This window comes from Chelonoidis abingdonii, chromosome 14 (assembly GCF_003597395.2).
Source record: "Chelonoidis abingdonii isolate Lonesome George chromosome 14, CheloAbing_2.0, whole genome shotgun sequence".
Classification (NCBI taxonomy): Eukaryota; Metazoa; Chordata; order Testudines; family Testudinidae; genus Chelonoidis; species Chelonoidis abingdonii.
The window spans coordinates 1,038,197-1,053,359 of NC_133782.1; the positions used below are offsets into that span (position 1 = coordinate 1,038,197).

A 15,163-nucleotide genomic window follows, 5' to 3' on the forward strand; every position below is an offset into this window, starting at 1 on the left:
GCTGCTGCCGGGCTCGGCCCCCTTGCGGGCGGCGCCGGGGCGAGCCGCGGGGTCCGCGTTCTGCGAGGCCATAACAGCGCTACTTGGCCCCTCCCGCGGCCGCTCGCTCCCGCTCCAGCGTTTGAAACGGACGTCCGCCCCCTCAGCCAATCAGCAGCCCGTTTTGTTTCGATTCAGCCAATCGCGACTCGACAGGGACGGGGGAGCCCACCCAACCGGCCTCCGGCTCCATCGACCTCAGGATTGGCCCGGTGGAGCGTCAATTACCCGGGATTGGCTGTGACTCACGACGCAAACGACTGTGGCCGAGAAGGGCGGGGCAGGCCCTTAAAGGGCCAGTAACCGGCAGTTCCAGCTGGGGGCTCAGCCCCAGCCTAGAGATAGGGTTACCAGACCACAAGTGTGAAAAATGGGGACGGGGCTGGGGGGTAACAGGAGCCTATGTAAGAAAAAGCCCCAAATGTTGGGACTGTCCCTCTAAAATCAGGCCAGCCGGTCACCCTACCTAGGGACCAGGACAGCGGGGCCCGACTGCTGGGAGAGGGTCAGACCAGCCCAGGGCTCCGCGTTGCAGAGTGGGCCTGCACGGCCTGGCCTAGGCAGCTGCATGGGCCTTTGCACCTACAGCCTCCTCCACCCCCTACAGCCAGCTCGGCCCCAGGGAACACACACCTGTAACAAAGAGAACACCATGTGCTGTGTGCCAGAGAGCCCAGATGCTGGGGCACAAGCAGCTTGTTTTCCATTGCAGCCCTTGAGTTCTCTATTCGGTAGCAAGCTCCACAAGGCAGAGGTCCCCCACGCTGCCAGGGCAGGGACTAGGGTGACCAGACAGCAAATGTGAAAAATTGGGACGGGGGGAAGGGTAATAGAAGGCTATATAAGAAAAAGACCCCAAAATCAGGACCTATGGTCATCCTAGCAGGGACTTGCAGGAGAGCTTCGTGTAGCTGAAAGCTTGTCTCTCTCCCCTCCAACAAAAGACATAGCTCCACAGAGCCAAGCTGTGTGAAGTTACGAGCAGATTGGGGTGCTGGATACGTCATCACTTCTGTCTATAAAATCACAGCTCCGCTGAAGGAAGCCAGCTCAGCACAAACAGGAAGCAGACTCCAGCTTTCAATGACAGCAGCCGACAGATGCCAGCAGACTGGCTATGGCTAAAGCACTGAGGAATATGGCAGCACAGGAATTCAAACTCTAGACCCTCTGCTATATCAGCAATGGGGGCACTACTAAAGAACCTTCTCCATGAGGAGGCAGGAGTAGCAACTCGAATGTTCTCTTTCCCAGATCCTGGCCCCAAGAAGTGGGAGAAACTCTCACTCCTTCCCCCATTAGCTCTGTATAAGGAACAGCTCCATATCCCTCTTTCCCAATACAGCTATTTCCCCCCACGGTAACTGCCTTTGCAAGGGCACAGCAGGTTCTGGCAGCAGCATTTATTACAAATCTGTTTGTACACAGAGGATCTGAAACAGGAAGTTCACACAAATAGAAAAGTGCAGCTCTGAAGAGAAGCAGGAAGCAGCCACTGACTTTGCTTACTGCCAGCCACCACTGACTAAGGGGAATGGCCCAAACAGCTCTCAGGAGGTTTCATCACAGCTGCTGCACTGCTTTTCCCTGTGGGCAGCATTCTGGTACCTGGGCCAACAAAAGCACAAGCCCCAACATGTCTAGTGGAACACAAAGTAAGGAAAGAGAGGGAAACTCCTGTGAGAGTCCATGCTGTTACAGGGCGCCGCTTGGCGGGGAGGTTGAGGTTTCTTATGTTTCATGGGTTCCCTCTGGAGGCTGTGGGTCCCCTTCATGGCGAAGTGTCTCCATATATTTCTGCATCTTTTCAGTCATCCATGCTGGTGGGATAAAAGGTTTTAGTTCCTCCAGCTTCAAATCAAGAGAGCCCCTGGTGAACAAACGAGAGACAGGAGTGAGCATGTGGGGAGGGACACAGACACTGTCTGGTCACAGTTTCAGGAAAGCTCAGCACCCACTATGAAATAAGATTTTCCAGAGAGCAGGGCTCCCATGAGAAGTCTGATTTTCAGGAGAGTGCAGCAAGGTGGGCAGACACTGGGTGCTGAGAAGTCTCATCCCAGTTGTGGGTGCTCAGCACAAGATCACGGTGAGATCATCTGGTAGTGCACAATACTAGGCAGGACCTTGCTCGCTCTCTTGTGCCCTGTGGACAGGGCGACTCCTCCATCCCTTCCCCCAGTCATTTCTGTTTTATAAGGGCAGAGGTTTCAGCACAGCTGAAGTCTTGGTTCCTTGCCTCACCTGTAATCATCACTGGCAGCCAGATCCTGAATATCCTCCTCTATGAGGAGGTAGGCCTGCAGCAAATCAGGAAACATGAGATGGTTAGAAGCCATTCTGGTTGAACATACACATGCTAACAAGATTTTCCACTTGGCTACTCTGAAACGAGATCTGCTGGCATGAAGCAGTAGCGCTAGCTCTGTAAATAGCACCCCTCCCCCAATACCTCAAAGAAACCAGGTCAGGTGTGAGCAGAATTGCTCCTGAGAGTCCAGGGGAAGTGGTTTTCTGCATCTCACGGTTCCACCTTGCTCACTCTTACAAACCCTCATCATCGTAACAGTCGCATCAAAGCTGATGACTTCCCAGGCTGAAGCAACAGCTGCCAAATCTCAGCCCCAAGTGATGAGGTGCAGAAAGTGGCCTGCCAGATGGTACTCTGAAAGGGGCTGCTGTATGGACGAGCCCAACAGCAAACCCAGGCCCCCGGAATCCCTGCTGCTTACTGCACTGGGTTCTGCTTATTTGCACAGTTAAATTCTGAACCAGTTTACTTTACGATTCTCTCCCAGTCCCCATCAAGACCCCAGGCTATGGCAGGAGCCAGGCCTGGCCACACTCACCATCTTGCCCCCTGTGGCCCTCATGTGCTGCTGTTCTGCCAGCCAGTGCTTGTCTTGAGGATCAGCTGCATACTGCAACAGAGCAGCAAGGTGAGACCACCACAAGCAACATATCATCACGGGGCAACTTCTGGGTGTGGACACAGAGCCCAGGCCCAGTCCTTCTCTGTGGAAACCCAGGGGGTAACCCCTGTCTCCCAGTAAGAGATCTTCCTATGAATAAGGACTCAGCGCCATCCTGCTTACTCCTCAAAGCAGAGCCTCTTGTGCCAGGCAAATTCATCACTCCACAGGAAGCAAGTCTAGTGTATGACATTAGCTTTAATATAATTTTTAAATCTATTATGAGGTAACATCCACAATGTACTCGAGTCCCTGCCCCAGGAGACAACAAGCAACGTCAGCAGGGTGTGAGAGGGAATAGAACATACAAGCACAAGTATATATCCCCACCCCCGTCACAAGCAAGTTCTGAGCAAACCCCCCCAAAGGAAACGTTGTGCTGACGTTTCTGACCTTAAAGAGATGGGGGTGTTTGATGTAGAGTCGCCCTCTAGTTCCTCCCATTCCGAGAGCCCTGAAACAGGAACATGGTGGGGGAAGGAGGGTTAGGCCTCTGCACAGGGGCAGCTGAAGAGTGATGTATGGAGGCTTCCTTCTGTTCCCAGAGCCCGTGCCCTTCCCACTCTGCTTCAGAATGCAGAGATATTTAACTAGTCAGAGGAGCACCATGGGCTCCAACTCCAGAGACAGTGCCGCTGCCCCCTTCTTCCCCTCACCCAGAACCACGGGGCACAGATCCAGCACCCCACAGGGCGATTCCTTACTTGTTTGCTCGAGATCCCAGCACAAAGGTTGTGGACTCAGTCAGTCGGGCTGGATCCCACTACAGAGCGATTGGGAAAGGGGCAGAGATTAGAAACCCAAAAGATCCAGATCCAGATCCAGCACCCCCACTTTGAGCCTCAGATTTCTGTGGCAAACTCCTGCAGGGGCCCCACTGGCTCTGATGGGGCTGACAAGCTGCAGGCTCGTGGGCTCCATGGAGGGGAAAATACACCTCATACCTTGACTGATTGAACAGGCAGTGGAGTTTCTCTGCCCTTCCCAGTGGAACGTGCTGCCCTGGGACAGATCATCCATAGCCAGGAGGAGTCTACATCCTCCAAGCTGCTGGGCTGCACTGGGGAATGCTCACAGGCTGTGGGTACGGAGGCAGGAGACGAGGGCCTCCACCCAGCCAACTGCTCTCCCCGCTTTGTCACTGCAGGGAGGTGGCAGAGCTGGGTTAAGCCTGGCCTGGAATCAGCCTCTGTTCCTGTAGGTGGCAGGATGATCCCTGCCGGAGGCAACGGGGAGAAGGGAGGCTGCATGGAACACTACTGAGCCGAGCCAAGCCAAGCCCAGTGAAAGGACAGCCAGCTGCACCCTGTACCTTTGGTCCTTCCCGGCGCACTGGCTCACAGGATTTGAGCTTCCACCTGATGGGGAAAGAACACATAATAGGCCTGAATTCCCAGAGGGCTCATGCCAAGAAGCCACAAAAGAACTGAAATCAACACTGGATAAAAAGCACTAGGAAAGGGCCTGCCAGGAGCAGACTCTGTGGGGAGGGCTGGTCATCTTGCCAGCCCTAGATTTTACTAATCCAAGCTGCCTACGCCTAAAATGATTCTGCTCTCCTGATCGGGCTATACATCCCCTCCCCCTCTCCAGACAGACAGAGCACCCCTGAATATCCCTCCGCCCCCACACACCCATTTCACTGGTGCTAGATCCTCTTCCGCATCAACCCATCTCCTCTCCAGAGTCCCACAAGACTCATGGCCTTCTGCTCTCTTGTATCTCCCCTGGCTCCTCTGATCCCTGCCTTGAACCTTACCTGACAATACTCGGCCACACATTTCAGGCCCTTCTGTGACCCTCCCCCCAGCCTCACTGACCAGGCTCATTTAGCTGAAGAAAAGCTGTGCAGGTCTCACACACAGAAATGCTTCTCTTGGCCAGGAGGAGCCCCCAAGTTGAGCTCCAGACACTCCTCTTCCTTCTTGACTCAGACCTTCCATTTCCCTCCAGAGGCCCTACCCTGAATGCCAAGCTTGGCCATGAGTTTTCCCTCTACATCCCCCATTGTTGCAAATCTGTCATTGCCACCTGTGTGACTCACTGCCCCTGTGTGCAGCTGCCTTGACTGGCCCAAATTCTATGCAGGTCTCCATCTTCTCAGCCGATCTTCGTCAACTCTGTTACTGCAATTTCCTTCTCTATGGCTTCTGAGTCCCTGCCCTCCTGTCTCCAGCACATGCACTATGCTGCCTTCTCACTGGTAGGGAGTGCGGTCATAGCACTCCCATCTACAGGTTCCTCATTCACTTGTTTGAGCTTGCAATTAAACCCCTTTGTGGCCAGGCTCCAGCCGACCACGTGTGTCTTCACTCCCCTCGCCTGAGCCTCCTGTTTGCCCATATGCACAATCTCACCACAGCCAAGAACCTTGTGCCCTGCAGCTCTCGTGTTTGGAGCTGCCTGCCTGTAGGGTTGGACTCAGAGAGAGGACGAGTCAACCTCAGCTGAAAGCATCTTGCCCACTTGGCAATCCATTTGTGTGAGACACACCAGGAGAAAGATAGCTGGGCTGCCCTACCCTTCCCCAGTCAGCCTTGTGTCTCCCCTCTTATCTCCACACTTACGTGGCCACGCTTGAGGCTCCACGATCATTCAGCAGGCTCTGCCCTGGAGGTCGCCCCTTCCTCTGCAAGAGAGAAATCCCTCATTGTATCACTCACCTGAGAAGCACACATACATTCCCTGCTGTGAAGGCAGCTCTCCCAACCACATGATGAAACTATTAAGCGCAGCTTTAAGATATGCTGAGACAGGGCAAAATAGCCAGCACTGCTGAGCAGAATGGGGGCCACAGGCTGCCCTAGGGGCTGCCCCCTTCTTAACCCTCTCTCAGCAATAGGGAGGGAGCAGCCAGTGAAGCGTGCACAAGAAATGAGGGCCTAATAATAATAATAATAATAATATAATAATAGGAGATATGCCAATCTCCTAGAACTGGAAGGGACCTTGACAGGTCATCAAGTCTAGCTCCCTGCCTTCACTAGCAGGACCAATTTTTGCCCCAGATCCCTAAGTGGCCCCCTCAAGGATTGAACTCACAATCTGGGTTTAGCAGGCCAATGCTCAAACCACTGAGCTATCTCTCCCCACCCTGCTTCCCCATGAGGCAGTGTGTCGGCGTGGAGTCCTTGCATGGCCCTTACCTTTTTGGGAACAGGGCTTCCCCGCCGACTTGATTCCTCTTCCATCTGCCGGGCACGCTGGCAAAGAAATTAGCGATGGGATGAACATAGCCCTTCTCCCTCCCCAGTCTCTAGCCACCCAGACAACTACTGTCTTCTCCACTGCACCTAGAAATGCATGCCACTCAAGCAGGTGGAGCCACCCCAGCCTGATCCTTAGAGATGGGCACATGGGGTTCTACCTGCCCAAGGCAGAGACCAGGCCTGGGCCCCTCACTGCTCTGTCCAAGTCCTCTCCTCTCCCAGCCTTCACTCTCCCCAATTCCATTTCCTCATCAGTAGGACTGACAGAGAGGCAAGAAATCCACTTACAGAGGTCTCCTCTGCAGCCAAGTGGCTTTACAAAGGACAGACTGGCTAGGAGATCCCTGCTCCACCCCCATTAGAGGTTCTGGTTCCATTTCTTGATCATCACTATCACAGCAGGTAAGAATCGAATACTGCTATGGGCCTCTCCTAGCTTCTGCCAAGCCACTGCTAGAGAAAAAGCAATTAGAAGCCCAAGCCCAGACTCCCAGCCCAGGTCCCTGAAGTTCAGCCCTCTGTGATAGCAGCTCTACCTTTGGCACTGGCTGCTCGTGGGTCAGTCTGGGTATCACCTTCTTGCCATCAGAGAACAGCAGCTTGGCCTGTGGGGAGAGAGGGAAGGGTTATCTGCCTCCAGGAAGCTGCTATACTTCAGGGGCCCCAAGAGGACCAGGAAGAAGGCTAGATGTGGGACAGGTTCTTTCCCCGAGAGGAATTCACAGATGGATTTGATTCCTTTAACAGCTTTTACACGTGGCGTATCTGGCTCAAATCACTGGACTAACATGAACGCAGAGTCACAAAGGCCAGAAAGGACCCAGCTGATCCTCTAGTTTGACACTGCCCCGACCACTCGAATAACACAGGTCAGAGAACTTCCATGAATTACTTCTTGTTTGAACTGGAGCAGATCTTCCAGAAAAACATACACGTAGGATTTAAAAATCTCCAGTGATGGAGAATCCACCATCACCCTTGGTATATTGTTACAATAGTTAATTACTCTCGCTGTTCATAATTTGCACCCTATTTCCAGTCTGAATTTGTCTTGCTTCAACTTCCAGCTGTTAGAGTGTATTAGACTTTCATCTGCTAGAGCAGAGGTGGGCAAACTATGGCCTGCAGGACCCTCCTGCCCAGCTCCTAAGCTCCTGGCCCCTCCCCCGCAGCCTCAATGTGCCGCATCGCTGGTGCAATCCTCTGGGCAGCGGGGTTGCAAGTTCCTGGGGCAGCACAGCTGCGGAGCTGTGGCCTGCCCTGGTGCTCTGTGCTGCATGGTGGAGTGGCTGGTTCCAGCCGGGTGGCATAGCTGTAGCACCGCCAGCCACTGGTGCTCCAGGCAGCATGGTAAGGGGGCAGGGAGCAGGTGGCATTGGATAGAGGGCAGGGGAGTTCGGGGTGGTGGTAAGGCGGCAGGGGTGTGCATAGGGGTCGGGACAGTCAAAGGGTGGGGAACAGGGGGGTTTGAATGGGTGCAGGGGTCCTGGGGGGTAGTCAGGAAGGAGGAGGGTTGGATGGGGTAGCAAGGAGTAGTCAGAGGCAGGGGTTCTGGGGGCAGTCAGGGAGAAGGGGTGGTTGGATGGGGCAGGGGCAGTCAGGAATGAGAGGAGGGGTTGGATGGGGTGGCGGGGGGCAGTCAGGGGTCAGGGGCAGGGGGTTCCGGGGGTGGTCAGGGGACAGGGGTGTGTGGATGGGGCAGGGGTCCTGGGGGGCATTCAGGGAACAGGGTGGTTGGATGGGGCAGGAGTCCCGGCGGGAGGGCACGTTAGGTGGTGAGAAGCAAGGGGGTGGATAGGGGCTGGGGGCCGGGCCACACCTGGCTGTTTGGGGGAGCACAGCCTCCCCTAACCGACCCTCCATACAATTTCCAAAACCCGATGCGGCCCTCAGGCCAAGAAGTTTGCCTGTGTCTGTGCTAGACTGAAGAGCCACCCTTATACACTGGGATCAAGTAAGCCTTTAACCTTCTCTTTAAGCTAAATAAATTGAGCTCCTTAAAGGCAGGTTTTCCAATCCCTTAATCATTCCCATAGTTCATCTCGGATCCCCAGTCTCCAACATCCTTCCAGACGTGTGGACATCAGAACTGGCCACAGTAGTGGCTGAACCAGTGCCAAATACAGAGTTAATGTAACCGCTTTACTTGATTTCCCCCTCTTTATTCATCCAAGGATTACACTTATCCTCCTGGCCACAGCATCACACTGGGAGCTTGTGTTCAACTCATTATCCACACAGGCCTCCAAGTCTTTTTCAGAGTCACTGCTTCCCAGCCTAGAGTCCCCCACTCTGTAAGCATGGCCCACATTCTTTATTCCTAGATTTATACGTTTACACTGAACCATATGGTTTGCTTGCACCCAGCTTAACAAGTGATCCAGATTGCTCTATCAGTGACTTGTCCTTTTCATTAGTTACCACTCCCCTATTTTTGTGTCATCTGCAACTATCAATGATGATTTTAGGTTCTTTCAGGTCATTGATAAAAATGTTAAACAGTGTGGGGCCCAAGAACTAATCCCTGCGAGACCCCACTAAAAGCACACCTGCTTGATGATGAGTGCCTGTTTACATTAGAGAGCAGCCAGGTACCCCTTGGGAATTCAGTTCATGTGTACCATGTTCATTTTGTAGCATTCTAAATGTCCAGTACAAAGTCAAATGCCCTACAGCCACAGTAGTATATATAAGGCACGTTAGTCTCTAAGGTGCCACAAGGACTCCTTGGATTTTTTACTATTCCCTTTATCAACCACACTCGTAACCTCATAAAAAAAATTCAAAGTTAGTGTCACAAGATCTATTTTCCATAAGTCCACACTGTTTGGCATGATTTAAAGGAGGGTACAATAATTATTTATAAATCTAGCCCTCACTTCAGAGCCCTCAGAAGATTAAGATATGCTTCAGTGCAGAGAGTGGCTTCTGTTGCCCCGCATAGCATGCTCGCTCTGATGTAACATGTTAGTAAGTGCTCTCCAACTCTCTAGGGTGCAAACTCTGGCTGAGGAAAGGCAAAGCTGATCATTCACTGGGAGTCTGTAGCTCCTCTCTATTAATGTGCAGAAAATTGTGAAATCCAATTAAGATTTATTTACTTCAAATTTAATATCAGAGACATGCCTCTCCCGGAATGTAGGTGCCCCAACAGATAATTAGTATTATAACCAAACCCCAGCAGCATTAGAATAATTTTGCAGATAGGAACTCAGCCAGTTAGTCACCTACACAATGGGTTCCTCCCCGCCACTTCCTCATTCTGAGCCGCAAAACCTCAGCCCCTCCAAACCTGCATCAAACAGAGGACTGGGCACTGTCCCTCCAAGGTCACCACATTTGGGTATTTCAGGCCAGGGAGAGCACATTCCAGAGTCCTGGGGCCCTCACAGGCAGTGCCCTGCCAGCTGCCTTCTCTGTTCTATACCTAAGAGATCCAATTTGAGTGCCTCTCCAACACAGGCGGTGGAGGCCTGGCCCAGGGAGAGAGGTGTTGATCCCTGAGGTAAGGCCAGTCCCAGGTGATTTAGGGCTGCAGAGACCAATGGGTAGCCAGTGCCAATTCCTGCACATGGGGTCATGTGCTCCCAGAGAAGTGCCCCGCTCAGTACGTGAGTGCCGTGTTCTGCACCAGTCCCAGACTCTGGCTGGCTGTAAGGGGCAGCCCCATGCAGAGCACACGGCAATAGTCTGACCTTCAGGTGCCCCAGGCCTGGAGAACAGTGTCACGGTTGGGACGTGAAAGGGAAGGTCCCAATCCCCTGGCCAGCCACGGCTGCTGTAAGGCTGACTGGGTTACAGCGGTGATGGGATCATCCCAGCGCTGCTGGGGGCCTAGACTCACCCCTGAAATTCCTTGTTGGCTGGCTTTGCATCAACCAGACTTGGACAGAACTAGGGAACGGAGTGAGAGAGGAGCTGGCTCCATACCCCTGGCTCCTCATCCGGGTCATGCTTATGAGGCAAACATCACCACAGTGTGCATGAGCTGGAGAAGAGCATGCAGTTCCTTCCAGCAGAGCCCTCTGCTGGCTGATCCATACAACCAGCTCTCCCTCAGACCTCAGTGGTTCGGGAGCCAAATTAGTGATCAACGTTACCCCAAAGAGCCACAGGAACGTGAATTCATTGTTTCATTTACTGTATAATTCTCAGAGCAAAATGACTGGCCATGTATTATTATTTTATAAACTACAACTACTTAATAACATAGTAAAAGCACCCTGATTGGTTAATAATTAAATCACACATGTCATGTAATGCAAAGAGCTGCAGGAGACGCATTAAGGAGCCACTGGTGGCTGGTGAGCCGCAGTCTGAGTATCACTGACCTAGATACAAAGGCATGTTAGCAAGGACATTTTGTACTGTGAGGTTTTGGGCACCCAGCCTGTGATGCTCTGTATCCTCAGGAGATTGTGGGGCAGATATTTCCATCCCTGGGTTCTTTCTTACAAGGCTACTCCCAGAGGGCGGTGACCCCAGCTGCTTGTGGCAATAGCACATCCCTACCTGTTCTAGGCAGCTCCGACATGTTTCCTGGATGAGCTGCTCTGGGTCCACCTCCTCCCCGACGTTCTCTCTCACGTTAACTGCTGCCTTCTGGAAAAACTGGGAAGGGGCCCAAGAGATGGTTAGAATGACGCTGGCTGCTCTAACCTCTTTTCACAGGGAGCTGCCTCCTTGGGTCTAGGCTCTCATCTGCGTGGACAAAGTCAGGGGCTGGTGACTCCAGGAGCCACCTCTGCTCATGCTACAACTGTCATGGAGTGTGAGGGAGTCCGGGCCCTGCAACCCCCACTTCCTGCAATTCACCGTGACTCTCAGCCAGCCAGTAAAACAGAAGGTTTATTAGACAACAGGAACACAGTCCCAAGCAGGGCTTGTAGCTACAACCAGGACCCTTTAGTCAGGTCCCTCTAGGGGGCAAGGATCTTAGACCCCAGACTTGGGGTTTCCTGCCTTTTCCCAGCCAGCCCAAAACTGAAACTAAAAACCTCTCCCGCAGGCTCTCCTCCTTTGTCCAGCTTCCCGGACAAAGGTGTTGACTCCCCCCAACCCTCCTTCCTGGCTCAGGTTACAGGCTCAGGTCCTGTCCCTCACCTAAAGTCATCCCCTGCTCTCCAATCCCCCACGCAGAGAGTCCCTACTGTGTCACAACAACCAAATACCGCATGGTCATTAGGGTCAGCACTGAGCACACGGGATGCAATCCCATTAGGAAGTTCCGTGCCCCTTGGGAGCAGACTCCATCCTCTCTGGTCACTTGCTGTTGTCCAGCAGAACTCATTTTTAAAGTTTCATCTTAACTGTGTGCATTTCGACTCCTCCAGAAGGGACTGGGAACCCTCTGAGTGTGACCCTTTCAGGGTTAGACTGAGCAGCCCTCACCTGCCCTTTTTATCCAGTTTTATCCAGAGGGCGACAGGGCTGGGGTTTCACAGGGTCAGTGCCTAACAGCACAGGCTGGAGATAGAAGGCTGATGTCCACCCAAGAGATTTCCCTTTCCTAGTGAGCTTTTACCTTCATGTATTTATTGAAGACAATCTGGATCTCCTCATTGATACTAGGCTGCAAAACAGCTCGCAGCAAATCCATGGAGACGGCAGGATCTGTAAAGCTGAACACGAGATAAATTACTCCACCTGCCCTTACTGCCACACAGTGCTCAGAAAATCCCCATGGCCCAGAATCCCACTCTACAATGCTGTCCCAAATGTTCTCCCCCATGTGGATGTCCACCAGAGTTTACAGACCTCTGCAAAGGACACACTCTAATAACACAGGCTGCAAGCTTATTTCCAGTCCAAACCTAGCAGCAGAATTACCCGCTGACTCCAAACCGAGGTCTCCGAACAGAAAAGAGGTGCTGGATCCAACACCCCTCTGAATTCATCACTGCTGGAAGCGTCAGCTAGAGAGGAGTGTGGTTTGCAAGTGATGTAAAAGTATAACTGGGTTCAAAGAAGAACTAGATAAGATCCTGAAGAACAGGTCTATCAGTGACTATTAGCCAAGATGGTCAGGGACCCAAATTCACGCTCTGGATGCCCTTAAACCTTGGACTGCCAGAAGCTGGGATTGGATGACAGGGATGGATCACTTGATAATTTCTCTGTTTGTTCCCTTTGGGGTACCTGGCATCGGCCACTGTTGGAAGCCAGGATACTGGGCTAGATGGACCATTGGTTTGACCCAGTATGACCATTCTTATGTTCTTTTGAATCTCCAGTTCACCATGATTGAACAGGCTGCTGAGCCAGTGACCTGTGCTACCACTAGACTTTGGGAGATCTCACAGTGACCACCACCACTTAGCAATTGTAGAGCATTTTGGTCTTCAAAGAACTTTACACACATTACTTCCCTGGGTAAAGAGGCCCATTTTAGACAGAGAAACCAAGACTGAGATCAGCAAAATGCCTTGCTCAGCACTGCAGAGGGAGTTAATGGCAGAGCCAGGATTAGAATGTCTGAGTTCCTACACACAGTGCCTTTGCTCAGTCCCCTAGCCAATGCTGCGTCTTGCTGGTATGAAACCCCATTTGCTTGGGTTTAATCCTATTGTTTAGCGGGTCTGGTGGGTGTCAGAGGAGGTTGTTTTTAGCTGCCTGAGAGAAGATAATCCCTGAGTGCCCGCACAGCTTCAGGGGGCCCAAGGCGTCTCCAGCAGCAGCCAGCCTCCCAGCAGTGCCCGGGGTCTGGATGAGCAAGGCTGGGCACCGGCTGCCGAGCGCGGCTGCTCCTGCCGATCCCAGCACGGCGAGCTCCGGGGCCGGCTCGTACCTTGTTGTCATCTGCGAGCGCCGACCCCGCCGCTGCACCTGCCGGTGCTTGATCATGATGTTCCAGGGGCTCTGCGGGGGGAGGAGCAGAGCGGGGTTGTAGCGAGTGGGGGCGGGGGGGCGGCTCTGGGCTGTCAGGCGAACCCCACAAGCCGCCCCGAGAGCGGGGGCCGCCCGGCGCCTCCCCTCCTGTCACCGCCCGGCCATCCCGCCCGCCCGCGCGCGCTCTCACCGTGCTCTCCAGCTGCCCCTCCCCCCCNCCGGACCCCCTCCCCCCGGCGGCCCTGGCTGCTGCTCGGGATCCCGGGCGGCCCCCATCCCGACCCGCCGCACCGGAAGCAGCGGGACCGCCCGACGTCATCAGCTCTGCGACGCGCTCACCAACAGGAAGCGCGGCGGGCTGCTATGGCAACCGGGCCGCCTCTGGGGGCTGCTGAGGGGCTCTGGGCAGCCCCCAGCCCGGCCCGTCGGAGAGGCCAAGCCCCGCCAGGCGCAGGGGCTGCGCGCCTGCAGGTAGCCCCGGGTAGCACAGACCGTCCGGCTGACAGGCCCGGGCCGCCACCCTGTCCTGGGCTTGGCCTCCGCAGCGCCCCCCGTGACTGCGCTGCGTGAAGACGCAGGCGGGAACAACGCTCCTCAGAGGGCGTAGCGGCGGCGGAGGGGCTGTGGCACCTGCCAGGCGAACGGACGCTGTGGAGCGTGAGCTGTGGCGGGTGAAGCCCCACTTCGGCAGAGGCTGTTCGTCTCTGCTGCGGCTGCCGAGCCAGACTAACACGGCTCCCTCTGATACTTGGCTTTGTGGCGCTGCCGTAGCCACGCTGAAAAGTCCCTCTCCTCCTACAGCGGCTGTTCCAGACCCCTCATCATCTGTGTTCCCCTCTCTGAACCTTTTCAAATTCCAGTAGCTCTCTTTGGAGATGGGGTGACCACATCTGCAGGCAGCATTCCAGATGTCATTCCACCATGGATCTATACAGAGGCAACATGATATTTTCTGGCTTATTATCGATCCCCTTCTTAATGACCGAATCACATCAGCCACGCCATCGGCTCGTTCAGCTACACATCTGCTAATATGGCAGATGCCATCACGTGCCAGCAATGCCCCTCTGCCAGGTGCGTTGGCCAAACCGGACAGTCTCTATGCAAAAGAATAAACCGATGCAAATCTGACATCAGGAATCGTAACACTCAAAAACCAGTAGGAGAACACGTCAGCCTCTCTGACCACTCAGTAACAGACCTGAAGGTGGCAATTTTGAAACAGAAAGACGTCACACACACACACACACACACACACACACACACACACACACACACACACACTCTCTCTCTCTCTCTCTCTCACATACACCGCTACCTCGATACAATGCCACCCGATATAATACAAATTTGGATATAACGCGGTAAAGCAGTGCTCCGGGGGCGGAACGGGGCTGCGCACTCTGGTGGATCAAAGCAAGTTCAATATAACATGGTTTCGCCTATAAAGCGTTAAGATTTTTTGGCTCCCAAGGACTGCATTATATCGAGGTAGAGGTGTATGTTCCATTCTATGCATCCGATAAAGTGGGCTGTAGCCCACGAAAGCTTATGCTCAAAACCATTTGTTAGTCTGTAAGATGTCACAAGTACTCCTATTCTTTTTAATGATTCCAGCATTCTGTTTGCTTTTTTGGTTGCCACTGCACATTGAGTGGATGTTTTCAGAGAACTATTCACAAAGCCTCTAAGATCTCTTTCTTGAGTGGTAATAGCTAATTTAAACCCCATCGTTTTATACATATAGTTGGGATTATTTTTCCAATGTGCATTACTTTGCATTTATCAACACTAAATTTCACCTACCATTTTGTTGCCCGGTCACCCAGTTTTCTGAGATCCCTTTGTAACTCTTCACAGTCTGCTTGGGACTTAACTATCTTGAGTAGTTTTGTAAAAGCAGCAAAGAGTCCTGTGGCACCTTATAGACTAACAGAAGTTTTGGAGCATGAGCTTTTGTGGGTGAATACCCACTTCGTCGGATCCACGAAAGCTCATGCTCCAAAACTTCTGTTAGTCTATAAGGTGCCACAAGACTCTTTGCTGCTTTTGCAGATCCAGACTAACACGGCTACCCCTCTGATACTTGAGTAGTTTTGTATCATCTGCAAATTT

The 15,163-nt window shown here is 53.1% G+C and overlaps 1 protein-coding gene across 1 annotated transcript; it reads right to left on the reverse strand.

Annotated features, from left to right (window-relative positions):
- Positions 1-1,427: 1,427 nt before the first annotated feature.
- On the reverse strand, positions 1,428-13,329 carry DNTTIP1 (deoxynucleotidyltransferase terminal interacting protein 1). The gene is given in 14 exon segments (XM_032791026.2): positions 1,428-1,909; positions 2,284-2,339; positions 2,889-2,960; positions 3,405-3,465; positions 3,716-3,774; positions 4,324-4,369; positions 5,579-5,640; positions 6,158-6,214; positions 6,757-6,825; positions 10,733-10,831; positions 11,745-11,841; positions 13,008-13,078; positions 13,239-13,264; positions 13,267-13,329. Coding segments are annotated over 14 exon segments (972 nt in total). The 5' UTR covers positions 13,325-13,329; the 3' UTR covers positions 1,428-1,770.
- Between the last annotated feature and the right edge of the window lie 1,834 nt (positions 13,330-15,163).